Source organism: Manacus candei, unplaced genomic scaffold, assembly GCF_025592945.1.
Source record: "Manacus candei isolate 608988 ecotype Guabito, Panama unplaced genomic scaffold, ASM2559294v1 h1tg000022l, whole genome shotgun sequence".
NCBI lineage: Eukaryota > Metazoa > Chordata > Aves > Passeriformes > Pipridae > Manacus > Manacus candei.
In genome coordinates, this window is record NW_026138070.1 from 3206065 (window position 1) to 3228393 (window position 22329).

Below are 22329 nucleotides of genomic sequence, written 5' to 3' on the forward strand. Positions count from 1 at the left end.
GGAAGCACCAGAGCTCAGGAGGGTTTACTCTGCAGATGTGTTAATGGTGAACATTTATTTTGCTCCAGCTCACTTTCCTAGTCTCGTTTCTGAAGTGCTCTTTTAACCTGCTAAAAACGCATTAGCCACCTTTTGAAAAGTATTTCCAAGTCACGCAGGTTGATCGTGAGGTTTGTTTACAAAACCGGGTAAAATCCAGCTCTTCCACATGCCTTCAGAACAATTTCTTTCCTTATTCAGAGAATATCATATGAACTGTGTTTAGCTAGAACCTCCAGCAGTTTCCTGAGGAGCTGGGTGTGCAGTACCTGTTGTCTGTGACAGCTGCCAGGCCGGCGATATCCAGAATCATGCTGGAGTCCTCGGAGCGAGGGGAGGGTTTATGGGGGTTGTGAGGAACTGAAGACCCTTCATGGCAAAGCATTCCTGTCTCTGTCATTCTCCAAAGCTGGGAGCGCTTTCCTGGCTCCTGTGGCATTAAAACTCGACATTTAAACACAGTACAGAGCAAGTGGTTTTGTTCTGTTTTGCTATCAGAGGCTTTGAATTATAATTCTTGGAGTGACTTGTATATATTTAACTTCAGAGGCCTGAATTGGAATTAGGAACTAGTTTGGATAAAGACTTCTAATGGAACTCTGATATTCAATGAATATGCATCACACACTAGCAGTTAGATGCAGAGCTGCATTTACAAGGTGTTTTTTAATCTCAACAATATTTAAATATAGTTTCTATTTTTTAAGAGGTCCAGAAACAGAAGACTTAGGTTACCATGAAACCTTGTAATTTCATTAGAATATCCAACATTCAGTTACCACACTCTGTTGTCTTGGAGGCATTTACAACATTCCTTACTACTTTTATTCCAATTCCCTTTTCTGCCATCTTTATCCCCATAAAAGTCTTATACAGAAGCACCACCACAATTCAAAATAACCTGTCACTTTGGAACCTGTCTACACCCTCTAATAGTTAGAACTCTTTTTTTGTAATGTTGTCCTACTCTCAGCATTTGATTTTACTTCAGCACAGAGCAACAGCATTTAAAAAAATAAATGTGTCTTTGTACCTTCTTTTTCAGCACAACTCTTTGAGTCTTTGGAGAAACATCAAGGACAAGCTCTGCATTTGCAACATCCTTATTTGAAGCAACTGGTCTTACACTTGGCTCCTGTAAACTAGAACACCAAGAAAATATCATGATTATTCAGAGTAGCTGCTGTTTCTGCAGTTTGAATTAGATCTCTACTAAAACTGAATCAAGGAAGTTGACACTTCCAATACAGCCCATCAGACATAAATTTATACTGGTTTCTTTCCCCTCTTGTTAGGAATTACCAGTGCAAGCTGTCAATTTGAGTACATTCTTAAAAGAGGCTTTGATTTCTCACTGCAACAAGGAACTTCACAGGCAAAACAGATGAATTCCAAAGACAACTTTCTACCTTATACTGAGGAAAGCAACAAAGCCTGTTTCACTCTCCCAGAGTTGTCTTCAACAGCATATAAGCTATTTTACATAAGTTTACATTTCACAGGCATGTTGTAAATAGGTGGGAACTGTGGTAAAGTGTCCTTTAGACACCAATAAAAATGAAGTCTGCAGAGAGGACCCCAACCATCCCTGCTCTTCCCAGATCAGACAGTGGGGTCACAGCAGATGCCACAGCCTTAATCTTTCTTACTGTGTGACAGAATAAACAATGCCATGCTCTAAAACAAAGGTACTATGACCAAATGAGGTAAGATACACAGATTACTGACTGCCAGACAACTCTGAATTTGGCATTTCTTCTGCTGGCTACAAGGTTGATAGAAGTTTAGCTGCATTTGAAAACCTTTGGAATGGCAACCACTAAGAGAATATTAATGCAAAGCTTGCTGAACACCATGAACACTGAAAATATTTTCATCTAAGATAGAAAGAATTACCCTGAGAAGGTATATGTAGCAGCAATATAGATGAAGTTTTCATAGTAAAGCTGCTTGCTGTCTTGGAAGTCGTTCATGCAGCAGACAACCTCAGAGGAGCCTGCACCCTTCACTGTCAGCAGGATAAAGGGGGGCAGGACAGGCTCATCCCAGGCATAATCCAGGGAGGTCATGGGCTTCACTTCAGTGGAGAGCCTGGGCTCCACCACCCCGTGCTGGTTAAACACAATTGGGACCTGCAACAGGTAGGAAAGAGGAGTTTGTTTCCCACAGGAATTGTTCATCAGGCAGATTTTTTCCTGCCATTTGCTCATTTGCCAGGAGTTGATCACAGGAGCTGAAAAAAGAGAACTTCTTTTTTTCCCCCCATCTTTTTCATATGTAAATTCTTCCATTCAGGTCTCAATTAAAAACAGTCTTAAAGGGTTGAGAAATGTCATTTTTGCTTTTATCTGTCATCTGTGGTTCAAAATGTCTTCAGTTCCATGGCAGCATCTCAAACCCTCCTAATCTAAATTAGGAGACTAGAATAGATTTCAAATTACCACTCCAGAACAATTTCTCTTCAGTAACAATGCTCCTCCTTGCAAGACTTATAAGGCATTCAGGAAAGCCACAACATTAGCACTATTATTTGAACAAGACGTAATTAAGTGCTTCCAATTTTCACTAGAACTTCAGAAAAACACAATTATTACAAAGACCTCTTGCTACACAAACTTTAATTTTATTTCATTACACAAGCTACTCATCTCTCTCTTCTAACAGATATCAAGGACTACTTTTCCTTAAAAATAGAGGGGAAAAAATGTGAGGTTTTTTGTTCTTTTACCTTGGAGAAGTTGTCGATGCGGAAGGGCGGCGGGAGCTGGTCGGTGTCGCTGAAGGCGATGCGGTACGTGGCTCCTTGCAGGGTGATCTCTACTCTCAAAAAGTAACATTTCCCCAAGGAGTCCCTTGGAAAAAGAGCAAAGTGCAACACAGGTAAGCTTCTGATCTGCATTACCTGCAGTCCTAGGCATGAAATAGCTGCTTCTATCAAAACCCAGAAGCGCTCTGCAGAAGATTTACAGATCACAGCTACCCCACACTGATGTGGAACGAGGATTAAACATCTGCCTCTATCAAAAACCAGAAGCACATTACAGAAGATTTTTATAGAATAGCTACCTCATGTTGATGTGGAATGAATTGTTCTTGTTGACCTCAAAGCCCCCAGACCAAATGCAGTTTGGGACATCCATGAGCCTCACACACAACAGCTGATCATAATCGTTCCGTGGCCAGTGGAACACGACGCTGGAGCCAGGGAGGGTGGAGATGTATCCGTCAGGATTAGATGCTCCCTAGGACAGAAATCAGGAAAAAACTGGTAAAAAATCCTGGTACTGAAACCTTAGTATTAATCTACAGACCTCCCAAATACCAACCCAGCAATTATTCTGTCAGGAATAATGAGAAAGATCCCCATAACCAACCAACAATACTTTCAAGAATGACATTTGTTCTTTTTTATGATTAACTACAGAACTGTACTGAAAATAACCCCCAGGAATCTTCTTACCCGCCCTCTGGCGAATTCCCGCTGGACAAAGGCCAGTTTGTAGCTGGATTTATTGTCCAGCAGGTAACGGGGAGCAAAGGTGACCATGCAGGTGTCAATGTAACGGCCTCTGCCTTTTTTGACATCAATACCTAATAAAACCAAGGTAAAATAAAGCTATTACTTAGAAAGAAAAGAAATAAAATACAATATATTTCACAGAGCACAGGTTCTTTTGAGTTCCTGAGATGCACTGTTTGTGTCACACCACTGCCATGTTTTGACACATTAAACAATAAATGTAATTTTAGATCATCTGTCACCCTCTGTTTCTCAAGTACAATGTAGAGATCATAACTATTGAAGATAAAAAGCCCCAAAACTATTTCCAATCACATCAATGCAAGTAATTATTTCAGTTTTAAACATATAAAAAATTCCTCAAAAATAATTGTGAAGTAACTTCCAAACTCTCATTTAATTAAAAACTAAAACCTTATGGAGAAATTGTGCTTTCTGTACACCAAGAGCCAGAAGCTGCACTCCTGCACATCAGCCTGTACAAAGTAAAACTCACAGAAGCAGCACGTGGTTGAACAGTTACAGTGTACAGGCAGTCAAAATAATCAGAGTAACATGAAGGGATTTCAGATGTACTTGGAATTAACCCACAGGGGGAATAAAGACAGAGAAACAGGCAGCAGAGTTTGTAAATGCAGTTTTGAAATGTAAAAAATAACAGAAAACTGATTTTTAAGCTAATAAAATTAAAATAAAGAAATAAAAATAATTAGAATACTATTTCCTTGTTTAATAATTTTCTCTGGACCCTCAAAAACCTTTAACAACATATCTTTCTCTGCTGCAATTGTTCTGTTTCTGGTGCCACTGACATCTTGTCTCACCAAGAGTTATACAGGATTCTGGATTCTTCCAATGTTCCTGTCACCACCTACCAATGTTATAGATGAGGCCTGGCCTGTTTCCATGTTGGATCACCTTGAGGGCTCTGACACCACTGCCCCCATCCAGGGAGAATCCCTGGCACCAGCCAGGCATGCCTTCAGGATGGATTCCTCTTCCAACCCTCATTGTACAGCTAAAGGTAAGAAAAAACCACAAAGATTTACTCCTTTAAATAAAGGATCAGATAACAACATGATTCTGGTGATCAAACACATGCCCAAGATGCAAAAAGAACACCTGTGTCTGAATATAATAGCCTTAAAATTCATGATAAATCTCTTATTGTGTGGTTCATTCTGCATTTCTGCCATAAGCTCTTTCATCACATTGGTCAGGATTCAGTGGCCATGTCATGTAAAGGGCTTGGCAATTTTCAGGCTGATTAATCACAACAACAGTGGAGTCTATTTTATCCTTGAAAGAAAAAAAAATTAAAATTTCCAATAAATTCTGACACAACAGAATGAGCCAACCAAGGAATTTTCAACAGGAAATGTCTGAAGATCCAATGTGCTCATTTCTGTATTAAAAACTTAATAACGGGTCATCTTAACAGGGAAGGGCTTTTCCTACATGATCCTCACACTGATGTATCAGCACCCAATCTGTGAATTACTTTCATCTTTGTAAAGTTCCTCCTGATTGCTCTTCTTACTTACAAGTTTGGCTGTTCTTTATCAGCATAACAGAACAGCAGAGGGCTGAGGCTTCTAGCAAGCTCATGCTCTTCAAACTGCCCAGCAGCATCTGTTTTTGCATTATCTTGTCTGAAGATCAGTGGTAATCCTTTAAGTTAAACACACACACACACACACACACACACACAAAAAGAGTGTTAAAGTACAAGTCACTTGTGAACAAATTAAAATGAGAATGGTGGAAACTACTTCAAATTAAGGAACAGCCTAAAATATTTTGGTTGTAGGATTATCCATTAATCTGCCTGTATCCTCCTAGTTCTTCATTTAACCTGTTTAAAACAGCTGCAGGCCATGGGGGCTGAAAGTGCCAGTGGAAGTTAACACAGACTCAAAGTCAGACCCATTGCTTTCTCAAAGCATTTCAGTCTTTGAAACCCTACATTTTAACAGTGATCTAATCTATGTTGATTTATTTGTTTGAAAATCTGTAATGTAGCAACTCAAATGTGTAAGTTACCTGTACCACTCCTCAAACAATAGCTGTGGCACTACTAAAATAATTAATTCCTGCAACTTTAACTCCTCTTGAGTAGCGTTTAGAAGCTCTATTTGGCCAGAAAGCACATCAAAATACTGCAGGACATCTTTATTTCCCAGTTCATGACCACAGCAAAACGTACCAGTTTTGTTGATTAACCAATATGGTGCTGAAATGAGTATTTTTAGGGAACCCTCAGCACGACACACAATCCTGATGGTCAGGTTGAGCAGCCGTTTGTTGACATCGTACAGTCGCATCCTCACCATGTAGTTCTGTGTCCCAGGAGGAATCAACAGCTCTTTGCAGACTGGGAAGTTTTCTAGCAATACCCCTGGGAAAACAAACCCAAACCAAACCAAACCTAACATCACCCACACAGAAACACTGGTTCCTGGTTAAGTGTTGAGGTTGGTGTTTCATGGGATTTGATCTTGCTGAATATTTCATGTAGCTCATACCCAGATTAACTTTAAAATCTGCCCAGTGTAGTAAACTCTGACCTCAGGAAGAAATACCACAATTTAGGTCACAAACAACAAAAAAGGTTCTGTAAGGAAGCCTGCTTAGGGCTAGTTATTGCTTTAGGCATCACAACTCCAGCCAGTGTTGAATAATTCTGTACAGATTTTCAACACCAACTTTTTCTGTTAGAAAAAAAAACAAGCAAAGCCACCCAAAACATTGGGAACTTATTTATTTCCCTTCTTTATCACTGATCTCTCCAGTTTCTGTTTCCACTCCCAGGAAAACAAGAAAAGAACTGAACAAGGAACAGACTAAGACAGCTGACAGATTTGGGGGAATGATGGCAATATCAGTACTCTTTTTTTTTTTTGAATGTGTGCACTTGGTTATTAAATATAAGAAGCCCTGCAAGCCAATGAAATAATCATATAAATGCTGTCCATTTTTAAATTTTTCTATTCTGCACCATAGTTCCTTTTAGATAAAGGTTCCTTTGAGGTACTGAGGTACACTGAGGGTCAGAGAACAGCATCTGGACAAGAACCTTACCGAGCTCAATGTTCTGGGACGTGTCAGCTGTGTGCAAGGCCACCTCTTTGCCAGGCTTCAGGGTTCCACTGATGGGCAAACCCTTCACGTAGAACTCCAGCTCGCAAGGGAGCAGGTTGCAGATCACCACCGTTGGCAGGAGATAAATAGTGTGCCCAGGCTGCCTGAAAATCTGCTTAGCACTGTCAGAGAATATGCTGGAAGGCATGTAATCAGGGTAATTCTCCTTCTTTATAGCCACACAAAACCTGGGAAGGCAGACACAGAAGTCAATGAGTTTGACAGGCAATTGAATCCTATTGCACTAAATCCTCTAACATGCTCTAACTTCAGAACTGATAAGAAAAACAGCATTTAGAGTTGTTCTTCACCTAATCACTTTGTTGTTTGACCATAAGGTATTTTGTGTTTATGCCTAACATTAAGATAACAGGAGTTTCCTGATTTTAATCAAAGACTCAGAAAAACCTGGTCTGTTCAGAGATGTAACAGAAAATGGCTTTTACAGGTTACCAACTATAAAAGCAGCTTCTATAGACTTGCAAAAATATGTTTTTAACTAAGAGATTTTAACTATTAAAAGTACATACAACCATTTTCTAAAACATAAATGCTGACTGTGTCCTTCTTCCCAGTAGATACATCCTTCCTCTGACCACCTGACACTTCGGTTTTCCATTAGTTAAGAAAAAATTGACTAAGTAAATCTTCATTTTAAATAATTTGTGCATTTGCCTCCCTGTGATACGTTCAAAAGCAGCATATTAAGAAATGAACTATGGAGCTGACACACAGAAGTAACCACATGGTGTGCAAAGGTCATTTCCTGAGCAGCTTCCATAATCTCTATTCTAGTATTTCCTAAATACAGAGCAACCCTAAATCAACCATATCAGAAAACCACAAAATTCCATTAAGTCCTTACTATGCAGCAACATTTTTGGACTCAGAACAGAGCACAGGACATTGAAGATAAAGAATGAGTATTTGTGAACACTCCTTTGGCAAAGCACTTGTTATCCTCAGTGAGACAGAGCAGTTAATTTAAGTCTACATTCTATTTTCTAATCTTTTATTTTTTACCATAAATATTAACACTGTGCTTTGTATTCTCAGAGGGGCTTCAAGGAGCCCTGCAGAAATGCAGCAGTTACACTTCACTGTGTAACAAACCTCCCATTAAAACTGCAGCAGCTTTCACCTCTAAGCATTTTCTTTCCTGGTAATTAGTTCAGAAGAAGATAACAGAGCTTACAGAAAAAGAATTAGGTACTAATTACCTGAAAAACCTGCTGTTTTCAGACTCCATGGAGTGACACTCCCTCTTGCTGCTGCACACCTCTGTTGTCTTCTGAACGTTAGTCCAGTGAATTGGGGCCTTACAGAAAAAGACTCCCATTCCTTTGGGCCTGGCCTGCAAACGCCAGGATGTCAGATGTAATGGAATGGCAAAGGAATCTCCTGGCATAACTGCTGGAAGGACCACAGGTTCTGCAAGCAGAGAAGAACACACACATATCAAGACAGGTCCCTTTACTGAAAACCATAAAATTTTGAAGTAGTGCATCTCAAATTTTTGAAGCAACATATTTCACTTTAATATAAATCACTTCCTACTTTATGTACATTTCAAACACCAACCTGTTATTTTCAGCTCTATTAACAATCTGGCAGCAGACAAATTTAGGTGAAACAGCCCAAAAACTTGCTGGAATTTAAATTCTTTTTCCCTTGGATGCTTTAGTGAAAATGTTTATTTCAAAAAGCCTCATTCCTTATACACTGTGGGTACACTGTCAACATATCACGACATTTCTACACTACACCTCTGCAGGGAAAACTTTCTAGAATACTGTTAAAAGAGATAACATTGCTACACACAGAAATAAGATGTAGTATTTACAGAGTCTCAGCTTTCCCTGATGGAGAAAAATCCTAATGGATCCTCTAGCTCACCTTGTTGATTATTTCCTTCTTAACAACACCCATTTTCTCTCCAGGGAGGTCTATTTTGGTGTGAACCATCACGGACAGCGGCGAATCTTCTTGGGGAGAAAGCTACACTTCCCACAGTATGTATGGAACACTACAGGAATTCAGGGCCCAGGAATTCACAGCACTTACTGTCAGGGGCAGAAGGACTGTCCAGTCTCAGTTCCATTGGAGTTTCCAGCTTGTTCTTCACCATCAAGGCCGAGCGCACCGTTATCACCTTCCGGGCACCGCCCTCCAGGGTGACTTCAAACACCACACGAACTGGAGGCAATGAAGAAAACTGGAAGATATTTAAAAGCATTAAAAAGCTCAGGTAATGAATATATCTAGAAGAGGGGGCACCTCAATGTGGAAGCAGTAACTGCTGGAGGAAAACTGAGTCCAACCACGTGCAACTCCTCAGGTCTATACGGTTTCATAATAATAATCCCTTATAATCCTGTACCTCTCCCTCAAAACACAGTAAAATTAACTATGAGAAAGCAATTCTACATACCACTAACTCCATTATCTTTTTCAAAACAACAGAAGTTCAACTAAGAGTAACACAGATCCTAAAATAAGACTACACATCACCTCACCATTACATTATTTTATAAATCCATGGAGTTTGAATTCCAAGTCTTATATATTTAACAGTCACTTACTCTCTCTGTCTAAACTAGAAAATAATATAAAGCTTTCTTAAAATATCCACATTTTCTTCACCCTTCTACTGTGGTGTTTTCCCTCCTACATTACATGAAGTAATTGCCACTTCAATCCTGAAAAAAACAATTCATATTTTAGCATTTATATGCTAGAACTCACATATTGAAATTTAAGACCCATTCTTAAAACGTTTATACTAGTGAGGAATGGAAAATCATATATTTGTTCTGATTTGAAAGTCCATTTTGTTTGCTTGACTTTTGTTTGGTTTCTGTTGAAAAGGTTCTACAAGGATGGAAAAGCCAGTTCACTTGTAGAATTCTTTGGTCTTATTTAAGTAGCTCTCAAAAAATGAAAATATATACTCACGTAGACTTGTGGATGTATTATATTTGTTCTACTTATTGGGCTTCCAAGCTGAGAGGAAAGTAAACAAGAAAGTTAAAGTTGTTCAGCTTTAAAGACATTGATTTCAGCTGCAATATAGAACCTTACTAGAGCTTGGAATAATATCAGAACTAGATTAGCAAAGCCTGTTTGTGACACTGCTTTAAAAAGAAATGAAGCTGAAGAAGGGCTTATTGTAAAGAAGAATTCCCCAAAAGACGTTCCTGAACAGCAATTCTCAATTTGCATCCTTTCCCTTCAATATTCAGGTTAAAGAGAGATTATGCTTTTTATGCTTCAATATGAAAACACCAGAAACAATGCAAATAAGAGACCACTGGCTCTTGTCAGTAGTATCTTGAAATTAAATTCTGTTTTATACCAAAAAGATCTCAACTACTTCTCCAGTGTTCAACAACCTCCTGTGCCTACTTTCAAAACTTAGCTAGTTCTGAAATCCACAAAATCATTTTTATCACTGAGCCTCCAAGAAATGCCAGCCTGATTATTACAACTGCATTTTCCCTTCATGACAAGTATATTTTGTCTAAGCAGCCACATATTTCAACAATCTCTTGGCTTACAGGAAATTGCCAGTTTTGTTTATTTTAAGTAAATTAAATACATGAAAAGCATTCCTGCAATAAAAGAAATAAAAATAGCTGCTGAAATGCTGGGCTGATTTAAAGCTCAGTCTCCAGGAGTCCATGGCCCTGTCACTAATATGTTAGTTCTGTCCCTGGGAGCTCTGACTGCCAAGCACAGACTAACTGCTGACTGCTCTGTCTGGGGCTTTGTTACACATTAAATTGCTAATTAGAACCCAGTATCTCCAAACTCTCCCAATGCAAGCTAAATGGAAAGAGGTCAATCTCATACAGCAGCTGCTTTTAGGTCAAAGTCTTGCAGCCATCATTACACTTAAATTATACATTTTCCTAAAACCAACAACATCAGAACTTACAGTGGAGGAGGAGGAGTTCTTATCTGGTGCAGCATATCTGAAAAACGTTCCAACTTTGTCCACAGACACTGGGCTCACTTCTTCCCAGCCATTGACTCTCACTTGCAACTGGTGAATCCTCAGATCATGGGTGTGCCTACCAGGCCAGACCAAGATCATTTACAATTAAGCATTATTATACAGTGTAAACACTAAACACTTCAGACCAAGGGATTCTGAGAAAAGAATCTCACTGAAGCATTAAAAAGTCTCAGGAGTTTTTCTGTTTCATGGATAAAGACAGACTAATTCTGTCTAATTGTTCTACCTTCCCTAATGAACACACAGAAGTACAACTATGTCATATAAGCAAAAATAGAAGTGTGCTACATATTTGTCAACATGTTCTTATCTCTGATAACACATTCAACAACCAACACCACCCCCTGCCCCAGTCCTTTAGAATAAAGGACATTGATTGAGGGTCCCAAGTCTTTCTAAAAGCTCATAATAATCCAAATTACATCTAGGAACAGCTGCCACTAATAGCAATAGATGCTGCTTACTGGAGAACCCATAATTTCCCTCTGTAGAAAAGCTCTAAAAATAAGAACTAAATATTAAGAGGAGATTTTTTTAAAAAAATCTACTTTTAATGTAACACCTGCCGGTGCCCTCACAACTATGATCCCACGTGTTCCATATGTAAGTGTGTAAAACTTCACCTGTGTCTGAGTTTCCCTCTGGCTTCGAACTCAAATGGAATCTCTTCCCCAGTGATAACTTCTTGCCATTCACTGACATTATGGGCATCATCCAGCAACGTCCCGTTTTCCTCAGGAACGACACCTGGGCTCCCACTGTGAGACAGAGCAGCCCTGGGAAGAGAATCACAGCATTTTACAGACTGACTACTTCAAGTGACAAGTGCTTTTTACTCTGCCTCAGTCCTCAGTGAACACATTCACGTCATGAGTGTATCTGACTAGTTTTCATGTTCTGTTGGACCTCTTGAAAAAAACAAATTATTTTTTTTTTAAAGCAGTAAAACTATATCAGTGTCAAGGAAGAGGCTCAACTAAAATTGAGACTTGCTTATGTGTCTCTGCAGAACAAAAGCACTGCAAACAACAGGGTTTGGCTGACATGGAAGTGAAACCAGCCAAATCTGTTTGAAGTGATGCCCCAACAGGTCCTTACCGGGTCGGGGTTGTGGTCAGGGTGGCAAACCACAGAGTGCATCCAGTGTGATTCCTCAGAGCAAAGGGCACAAAGGGCTGCCTGCGCTTGGGAGTCTTCATTTCACCTACAAAACACAACCCACACTTGTCTGAATGCCCAGGAGAAGTGTTTATGAGATGTTAGTGTGGGATGAGACACAATGGCTGGAGAACCAAAACCTGCACTAACTAAAGAAAAACTGATCAAACAAACAGGATATCAGATTATCTACGACATTTTTTAAATTAGTAACTGTTACAGAAATGGGATAAAACAAACAGAAAGTCTTCCCCTACATCAACCCCCCTGGGAACTAAGTTTGATCTAACCCGTTCTTTTGTTTCTTCATATCAAGTCTTATAAAATACTCTGCCTCCAGTTAGACCTAATGTGTAGAAAATCTAACTAAAACCCCAAGCATAATCAGGAACTTTTTATGGACATCCAAATCCTCATGAAGTACTAAACACACATTCAATTACAATTAAGATCTATACTGTATTTAATGTGATAAATACAGAATTAGCCAGTACTCCCTCTGATTGGGACTTTTATCCTCAAAGACTGAATAAGTAGAAATATTTTCCTAAACAGGATAAAACCTACTGGAACAAAGTATGGAAAATAATTTGAGTGCAACCAGAGCCAACTTGGTTTTGTTAAAAAACTGGACAGCAAAATCCCAGAAGATACTTCACTTCCCCTGGCTGAATTTTTCCAAGCATGGATTTCCAACCAGCACACAAGTGTTACTCTCATCTTCCACACTGCAGTGCATCAAGCCTGTGAAAATACTTACTGTGTTTGGACAGAGAAAAACCCCTGTCAAAGTCCAGTAACTTACTTAAAAAGGAAGATAAATGGCTGCTACCTAAATACCCACATCTTTTGGTATGAGAGAAGTGGGAGGAAGGTGCACACAATAAATCAGCTGCTTAAAGAAAAGTTAGGACAGAAATGAAATCTATTCCCCAGAACTGATCTGCAACTGCTCCAAAAGCTTCAGCACAGGTTTACAGGGGCAAGAAGGGGTAAGGTGAGAAGGACAGGGAAGGTTTTGAAGGAGTTACTAATAATCACATAAAACTTTCTTCCAAATCAATAACAACAAACCCCTATAAACCCCCACATCATCAGTAGGGACTTAAATCTGATCTAAAGCTCATGGGGAAAGTTCTTTCCAATTAAATGGCAAGAAGATGAAATCCTTGAAAATGAAAACACTGATTTTTGCCAACTGCAAAAAAATGTTTTCAGTTTTGAGATTCACTTTATATAATTTTTTGGCTAATCCAGGTTCTACAAAATTACAGACCAGAAGCCAAATGAACTTTTACTCTGTTGTTTAATCGATTGCCAGTTTATTTTTTGAGACTTTTAAAAAAGAATTTTTGGGACTACGGCCTGATTTTCAAAGGAAAACATAATGTAAAAGTTGCATTTTGAGACTACTGCCTGGAAAAAAAAAAGATTACCATTACAAGGAGGGTTTTTTCATAATTAACTTAGTAATTTAGCTGCAACACCCACTAAAAGCCAAGCGTTGAATAATACAAGTTTTGCTGTTTGTTTGATTTTTGGAAAAATCTTTCAGAAAAATAAGCCCTTCTATCATTTTGCATTTTGAGTTTGGTTTTTTTTTTAAACTCAGAGAAAATATTTCTGAGGGGCACTTGAACAGGCCACAAACGCAGATTTCTAGAAAACGTTGTGTCCTCCCCCTCAGCAACTTTTCTACAGGGCTACATATTTATCAAGTGTGCTGTTTTGTCTTCCATAATGTCAAAAATTAAAAAAATCTTACTTTAAACTGTATGGTTTTGCCCCAAGACTGTAAAGTCAAGTATAACCCAAACAAATTAACAAGATATTTGGTAGGAATGCCTTACATCCTAAGGCTTACTGAAAACAGATTGTTCTTTTTTGAAGGCAACTGAAAGTTTTAAGTAGCTAAATATGCTGAATTAGGTATAAGTAGGTACATTGAACATAATGTTGGATATTTTTAGAACACAATTAAAATACTGTGATATTATTATGCTATTTTTAATTACACTATACTGTCTCTCTAGAAAAAGGGACATTGAACAGCCAATAATTCATATAATTCATAGGGTTGGTTATACTTCTCCCTTCTTTCCTTAAGGTTCCAGAGAGGAATAACAGATAAAACCAGGATAAAAGTAGCTGTCATGTTCTTTAGCTTGAGGTTTTTCGAGGTTTGATTATTTTTAAATATAGAGGCCAGTCTACCAGCAAGTCACACATACAGCACAGTATTTATTGTACAAGAGCCTTCCAAAGAAGAAAACCACCTTTTTTTTTTTTGGTCTCTCTCTGTACAGTACCTCTAGCATAGATCTGATGCTCTAGGTTAGTCAAACTGGCTGTACTCCTAGTTCTAAGGTACACAAGAGGAAGGCCTGGCAGACAGGAAAGACAAAGTTAGCAGGTAAGAAAAAACACATAAATACAGGAAGATCTTCCCCATCATGCATTGGCGAAGATACAATTGGCATCATGCAGTTATAAGTCTCTATCCCTTGGCTTACACTGAGCCAGGGATAGAGACTTTTATTTTATTCAAATTTATTTAAATTTTATTCAAATTTTATTTGAATTGATAAAATTTCTTCCAAAAGTAATTCTGGGAGAAGAGAAGCTAAAAAGACCTGTCATGTATTAAGAGTTTCACAAATTAAACAGGATTTTTCCCCAGAAACTCAGTTATACAGGACTTTAGGGTTCAGAAAGAAAAAGAACCCCTCTGAACTGCACATGCCCTGAAGTCAATACTCTTGATTTAATCTTTGATGAGAGAGTCACTCATTAACTGACAAAAAAAGGAAGCAGAATGAGCAGTGCAAAGCTCTCACTCAAAGCTAAGCAGCCAGAATGGGTTTTGTTTTTAAAGAGTTGAACACAACTGAACAGAACACAACTTTTTTGTCTTTTTTTTTCTTTTTTTTTGCCAAACATCTCTAACAAATCACTGTGTGCTGTGAAGCCCAAGTACTTCTGTTTGTAATACATTAGACAGATGACCGTGTGTGTCAGGACTGTTTCAAATAAAGTGTGATTAATGAGCAACATACTCTGCCCAAAACATGGGGGATCCACCGAAGAGCCCATCCAGTCTTCTGAGCTGATTACATTCACTTCTTTGTCCTGTTTACAGTAATCTTCCATCCATGACTGTTTGGTACATGTGTATTGCTCTAGAGGAATGTAAGCACAGACAGCCAATGTCTCCAAGGTGGCAGTAAACAAAGTCATTGAAAAGTGTGTTAAATTCATCACACTCAAGTTACTCCACTTTAATGGCAGCGGTTTTATCTCACTGTTTTTTTTCTGTGAAGCACTTATATGAGTCAAAGACAAACAACAGCTCATAAAATCACAGCACTATCTTCAAAAACAAATAATAAAGATTTTATTTTTCAAAAAAAAATTTTAAGTGGAATTCCATGTTCTTAAGACACTCCTAAGGCAATCTAAGAGCTCTCCTTGTGGAGGCAATTAACCATAAATATTTCCATGTTAGAAGCACTTCCTAGGGATTTGGTTCTTTTGTTTTAAGAAGTACAGCCACATTCCTGCATAAATATCAAGACACTAATAGGGTCCTTTAGCACAGTATTAATCACAAACCAGCCTTACTACTTGTTATCACTGGTATTTAAAAGCATCATTGGAACTCTTAGGAATCACTGATTTGCTTTTCCTGCTACTTTGGCTCCCCTCTTTCTGCCAACCCCACAGGTCTTCTGGGAGAAAGGACCAAGGAAGGCTTTTCTGTTCCATCTGCAAACTCAGCTGTTGCCATTTCTTTATTGTGCTCACCAAATTATTCACAATGAGCAACAATATTCCTGGGAAATGCACACGATCATAGCCCAGCAACACAGCAGCTCACGTGAAATTTGAATTAATGACGAACAAAATATTTTTATTTCCTAAGGTGGGAATTGAAGCTCAGGTGTTCAGAGACTGCAGAACTGAAAAGAGTAGCTCCCCACTACACCTGTCAACGTACTGAAAAATGACGAGCTTCCCAAAAATATTTTTAAGCACTGTACAGTATGGAAAGCTTTAGATGAAAGCCTGTTTCTGATCAAAAATAAATTTCAAACAACATATGAATTTGATAGAATTCATATGAGCAGAGAAAGAATTCCTGCTAACCTCTAAAACATGCAGCTCGTGTCTTTACACTTTCACAGTGCCTGCCCAAACACACACCTGTGTAAAACACCACGGAAGGGATGTGGGGACTTGCCCAACTCCCCCCCCCTCCAAGGGCCACCAGCAGGGCTCGGTCAGAGCTGTCTGTCCTGTTCAGGAGTGACAATCAGGCAGCACAGGGATGCTCCCAGGGAATATTCCCACGTACCTATGAGGACAGAGGTGATGTTTATATCCAGGCGTGGTCGGGCCTTCACTTCCAGCTTCAGGCGGGAGGGGTGGAGGCGGCTCGAGGCCTGTTGTTGCCAAGACACCGAGCAGGGCCACGGCTCGATGAAGGGCTCCCAGCCTGGGGACAAACACAGAGTCACCTCTGCTGCACGTGGGAATGGTGCTTACATATTTCAGCATTTAATCCTTTACTTTGAATCTGCGTTCAAGATAAACTGTATTTAATTTGCCACCTAATATAAAGTTGCTCCATTTGAACCGTGTATCCTGTATGTGCACACTGCATACCATATATGCTGTATGGATACTATGTACACTGCATGTAAGACCTTGCAGAAATATCTTAATTCCAATTAAAGCCTTAGAAGGCAATTACTGCTTCTTATTTAAGTCAGCTGCAACTAAGCCCTCTGAAATAGTTTTGAAAATGATTTTCATACAATTATGCATAAGTTGGCCTAATATTCAGTATCACATAAGACAAAAGTCTAAAAGCTATTAAAAAAATCCCCCTCTATGTATTTTTAAAAACAAAAAAACTGCCTTGTTATTGGTAGATAATTCCTGAGGTGGTTGTCACCAACTACATATCAGAAAATTTAGTTCCTCAATTCAGAAAAAAACACAACTAGATTATTTCTTTTGTCAGTGTCTGACCTGGATTGAGGCCTAATTTGTTTTTCTTAATTTAAAATATAAATTCTAATGGTCTTCTTATGTTAATTCCATTGACTTCAGCCTAACCACCTGCCCTCACATGCTTTTCCTTCCTGAAATACATAACAAACTGAATGCACCAAACAAGTAAAAACTGAAAATGTGAATACAGATACCCCTAGTTACATAACTGTCATGTTCCTGGATAACCTTCTTTTGCAATTACATTTGAAAACTTCAGTGCTATTTTCAGATCAGATCAGCAAAATCTCAACTTTCCACTTCCCTCCACCTGATCTCAAGTGAGGGTATCTTGTCTATGATCACATGTTCTCACACACACACAGAGACACAAATTTCATGTCAGGAGAATTTCAGGCTCCTGTAGTAGGAAAGGCTGTTTCCTAAACATAAACAAGAAAACAACAACTCCCCAGGTATTTCACCTGAAAGCTCTCGATTGTAATAATCTCCAGAGAGGGTAAAATGAGCGTAACCTTCAGGGCTGGTTCGCAAATGTTGGAGAAAATTCAAACCTGGGGGGGGAAATAAAAGTGAATGTTACACTAATGCAAAACAATCAAGCTCCCCAATTTTATAAACTCTTAATTAGGCAATGGGAGGTTTTGTCTTGTCTTGTAAACTGAAATGGTACACAAAACCTATCACAATACTCTTCAAATAATATTTACAGACAGCCATGCCTTACAACATGGAGCCTCCCCAGGGTTCTGCTCAGCACAGATTCCATTAGTTATGGGATGTATAAAGGGGAAAACAGAGTCTTAAACCCTACAAGGACTGTGATCTTAGAAACAAAAACATAAACCAAACAAACCCAAAAAAGACCCCCCAAAACTCCCCACAAACCCCACTACCAAAACACCATCAGTTAAAATTCCACAAGTCCTGAGAAAGCAGAGCTGAAAGCAGTCACTGACAGTCATTTTGGGCAAGGCAGAAGCAAACACTCACGTGAGAAGGTTAACTCAGCCAGGGGCACGTCACAGTCCATGCAGTCATCAATAAAGCAAATGCACACACTCTCTGCCTTTATCTCCACTCCAGAGATGAACTGGAAAGGCACAATCCCCTGGCTGTCTCGAGCAGAAGAGGTCTGGGAAACTGATTTCAAAGGTTCAGCATTCTTAAACAACCAACTCGCTGCTTTTTTCAAGTCACCTTAGATAAAAGCAAACAACCAATCAATCACCATCTACTTCCTCAAGGTATTTAGTAAAAAGCATATGAAAGCAAACTATTCCCCTTCCTCTTATGGCAAGTCACCAACAGTCCCTTAAATGTGTTCTATTTAATAGCACAAATATGAGATTATACATACACTGGAATTTTTTAAGAGTGAGAAATGTGTTTTGAAGTTTGCAAATCAAGTGGCAACATAATAAAAATCTGTATTAATGCTAGGAATGCCTCTAAATAAGTTGGGAAGCATAACAATGCTAAAGAAAAATAATCACTTCTGTTAAAGCTTCACCTTTTCATATATTGCATGGAGAAATAGGGAATATATGATTCAAAAAGGGAGAGATGAAAACATGTGCTCTCAAGAGGACGAGATGGATAATGGCAAGAAGCAGGGACACCATGAAAAAGAATAAACCTGCACATAACCCAAACCCCCAAACAAAAATACACCCAAACATCCCACATATGACACCCCAAAAAAGGCAAGGACAATCTTTGGGGGGTGGGTGCTACAGAGCAGCAGAACAGGAAAATGAATGTTTAACATTATTCCAACACAGAGCCAAAGTAAAAAAATTCTAAAGAAGGAAATACTGCCTGTGCATCAGCTACCTGACAGTCTGAAAGTTTTTACTTAATTGCAATTAAGGTAATAGGGACAATCTGCAAGGCCAACTAAATGTTTGCTGTCACCTTGGCAGATCAGAAGAGCTTTCCGACAATCTTCCAGGCTGAATCCCAGCTCCTGCAGGCGAGCCAGCTGCACCTCTGGAATGGAACAGTGAACCAGTCATAAATCCTTGACAGTTATCTACTTGGTTTCATTTCTAAAATCAAGATATATCTGCATGAAAAACGGGGTTTTGTTTCAGATTGCAACTGTAGTAAAAGCACGTGATTCAGCACTGCTTTTACTTTTTTTACAGTACCATCATCAGATATTTATAATCAACAAGTGTTTTACACCATGGAGATACCCACATCTTTTGTGTTAAGTGTTTATACCTTGTAGAAACCTTCTTTAGATAAAAAAATGGCTTCACTCCAACAGTTCAAAACATACCAAGCACAGGATCCAGCACACGTTTGGATATATCCCTGTTTTCATGTGTGGAGGAGGCCTCAGTCCCCAGAGCTGAGCTGGGGGGATGAGCAGCACTTGCAGCAGTTGAGTCAGGCAGAGCTGCACTTGTCTGCTGGGGAATTGACTTTGCAATTGCCAAGAAGAGCTGAACATCATTGTAGGACAGTCTGATATCCAGTGCCTGCAACTGAATCTAAACAAAAAATTAAAATATAAGAGTCGCTTAAATCCTTTTCTACATATTTTTTCTTGTGTACTTTGGATATTAATAAAGCTCCCAAAGGAGGACAAAATTTAGTGTTAAAAGCTGATGATCACACTGTTTGGAAGCTCCAATAATAAAATTGGCAAATGTATTTACCAACAACCAAAAGTGTTAGAAGCACATCTCAAGGGAAAAATGTTTTTACTTTAGTATAATGGTAAAAAAGTCTCTAAAAAGAATTCCCCTCTAATAAGCTCTGACAATTAGATACAGAAAAATAACTTTGTCTTTCAGGTATGAGTAACTCACATGTCTACATTATCAGCCCTCTTCTTTCCTCCACTATTAATCTCTACAGTACATCCCAAAATTCCCTCATTCATTACCACTAAGAGCATTTTCTTCATGCTTGTTTCTTTCCCTTTTTCACTTCAGGAAAAAATTATCTTATTCTTTTCTCATGCCTTTGGAAGTCTTCTACTGAATCCTTGGGCATAAAAATATCTGTGCTAGATCATACTTTAGTATTCTCTATCACATACAGTTTTATTCAGGCCTTTAATATTACCTCTAGAATAGGAGGAAAATCTTCACTATTGAAAGCATCCAACAGTCCTGAACCACTTGGGTAGGAAGAATTCCCAACAAGCTCCATATGAATCTGTACTGGATCAATAATTGACAGTGCAGTCTCTTGCTCATTTCCTAACCTGCATGAGAACACCTAAAAATTGAAAATTATTTAAAAAAAAAAATTATTAACTGAGCGAACAGATCAGGCAAGAACTAGCAATATTTTGGGGTTACAGTCAAGTGTTTCAATGTCTTAAGAGAAACAATACAAAACTCTATAAAATGGGAACATGTGATGAGGAACTAACAAACTTCAAAAATAATTTGTGTATTATTCCTGTTCTATGTATATTTCTAGTAAAGTATCTTCACAAGCTCTAATTTTAGATGTCTGACAACAGCAAATTTCTTTGTTCTCACCTCAATGCCAAACAAACTCCCAGAGAAAGGACGATCCAACAACTTGGGCTTGTAGGTGAGAACAGTCGTCCCCTTCAAAATAATGGCGTTGGTATCGAAGCAAGACATGTCTTCAACCACCACAAACTCAGTTCCTGAACCAAACAAAGCCACAAATAACAACCAGGGCAACTGGCAACATCATTGAGTTATTTAAAGCATTTGCAGCAGGTTTCTTGATTTCCTTTAATGGATCTGGTTTTCCACCAGCACATGGATTTTAACGAGAAAAGCTCCTACAAAAGCACTAGAGAAGAGCACGTTTACCTGTCACATTAACCTTCACTTCCAGCTGCTTTTCTGCAGTCACAGGCAGTGAAGAACGTTTGGTAACAACCCCACTTTTGACTGCTTTGGGAACCACAGTTGTGTCACTGATGTAAGTTCTCTGCCAGGACGAAAGGGGGTTTTCCCGCTTTTTGGTATCTCCAGGAGTATATAAAAAGTCATGGACCAGCAACAACCAGTCAAATATCAGGAACACACGAAGATTGTTCAGAACAACTGTGAAACTGGAGGAATCCTTAGTAGACCTTTCAAGAAGAGAAAAGAATACAAGTGAACTTTACATCTTGCATAGATTTAAAATCACACCAAAAACTATCAGTATCCAGTAAGAATTATATGAACTTCCAAGGGATACACTTAGTCTACAGAGTATCTGTCCTTTAAAAAAAAAATAGAAGATTGAATAAGATTATTATTTTATATATATAAGATTGAATAAAAGTCAATCATATATAAGACTAAATAAGATATATATAAGATTGAATAACATTGAAATTCATCAAGTTGCTGTACCCACAGAAACCCAACAGGTCTTAAGTGCATGAATTCTAAGCTGCAATGACAAAAAGAATGAACTGAGAAACTGCCTAACAGGACATTTATAAAAGCTCCTTTAATACATTTACATTATTGATATGAATTTGCAAAGTCTCAGATTTTAAAACTGATCTTTTTATTATCATTTGACATCTGCTGAGTATCAAACCTAAAGTACTGCATGTGAAACTCAGACCTGGCTCTGAGATGAGACGTTCAATGTGTTTCCCCTCACACCCTGACAGCATTTTGCAGCACAGGAAGCTGCTCTGTCATCCCCAAAAAATGTCAGCCTGCCTGAACTCCCAGTATCACATTCTGAGTGTCTGGCTAGGAGGGATAAAAGTGTTTGGCTTCAGGATCTGGAATACCACTTATATTTGGTCATGCTAACTGGAAAATCATCTAAGTGCTTAAGTACCATGAAACAGTTTTATATCCAGCACATTGTGGACTATAAAATCTCTAAAGAACTGTGATCCTTTGTGGGAGCAGCCTGTCTGCTCTGCTTCCAACAGCACAAGCCTTTAACTCTCTCTGGCTCTCCAGGAGATTTCAAAAGGCACCAGCCAGTACAACACTATCACTGAGCTCTGCCAGCACCTCCATCCAGTGCCAAGGATGCTCTCACCACTAAAAGCAGAACACATGCTGCTGTGGCTGAAATGGAAAAGCAGAACAGTTGGGAAGAAGATTCTTGAACCCATCACTCATAAACCAGATTAAGCTGTACTGTGCAAAGTCACTAACTGTGCCTAATCTAGGCAGCTACTGACTCAACAGTCCTGTGAAAACCAGTTGGTGGGGGTTTAGGTTTTCTTAAAGTAAATCCCATCTTAGTTTTATTCCAATCAAAATGTCAATGTCTTTCTGAACACACTTATTAAGTACTTATAACCATCATGTAGCATCCAAACCTTCAAAACAAATTTCTCTCAATTGTCTGAAGTTTCTTTGATTGGTTTTTATGAACAAAAGGCTTCAAGGTTTTCTGTTGGATTAAAATAGTCCACAGTTTTTTTCTACATTGCTCCTGCAACTGCTTCAGAAGGTGTCACACTTACAGA

The 22329-nt window shown here is 38.7% G+C and overlaps 1 protein-coding gene across 6 annotated transcripts in view; it reads right to left on the reverse strand.

The window, feature by feature from the left end:
* VPS13D (vacuolar protein sorting 13 homolog D) overlaps positions 1-22329 on the reverse strand; it is a 92730-nt gene that overhangs the window by 44040 nt on the left and 26361 nt on the right. For 4 of the 6 annotated variants that reach the window (XM_051786475.1, XM_051786474.1, XM_051786473.1 and 1 more), the window contains 26 exons: positions 20705-20970; positions 20399-20532; positions 19974-20129; positions 19180-19393; positions 18810-18884; positions 17886-18092; positions 17357-17446; positions 16231-16371; positions 14933-15055; positions 14186-14260; positions 11817-11922; positions 11342-11494; positions 10638-10773; positions 9656-9703; positions 8765-8915; positions 7921-8131; positions 6641-6888; positions 5766-5957; positions 5104-5230; positions 4435-4577; positions 3500-3630; positions 3106-3281; positions 2768-2891; positions 1936-2171; positions 1073-1181; positions 309-469 (listed from right to left, as the gene is read on the reverse strand). In XM_051786475.1, coding sequence (XP_051642435.1) covers positions 309-469; positions 1073-1181; positions 1936-2171; positions 2768-2891; positions 3106-3281; positions 3500-3630; positions 4435-4577; positions 5104-5230; positions 5766-5957; positions 6641-6888; positions 7921-8131; positions 8765-8915; positions 9656-9703; positions 10638-10773; positions 11342-11494; positions 11817-11922; positions 14186-14260; positions 14933-15055; positions 16231-16371; positions 17357-17446; positions 17886-18092; positions 18810-18884; positions 19180-19393; positions 19974-20129; positions 20399-20532; positions 20705-20970 — 3933 coding nt within the window. The remainder of the gene's footprint in view (positions 1-308; positions 470-1072; positions 1182-1935; positions 2172-2767; positions 2892-3105; positions 3282-3499; positions 3631-4434; positions 4578-5103; positions 5231-5765; positions 5958-6640; positions 6889-7920; positions 8132-8764; positions 8916-9655; positions 9704-10637; positions 10774-11341; positions 11495-11816; positions 11923-14185; positions 14261-14932; positions 15056-16230; positions 16372-17356; positions 17447-17885; positions 18093-18809; positions 18885-19179; positions 19394-19973; positions 20130-20398; positions 20533-20704; positions 20971-22329) is intronic. The other 2 variants (XM_051786477.1, XM_051786476.1) reach the window with 1 other exon arrangement.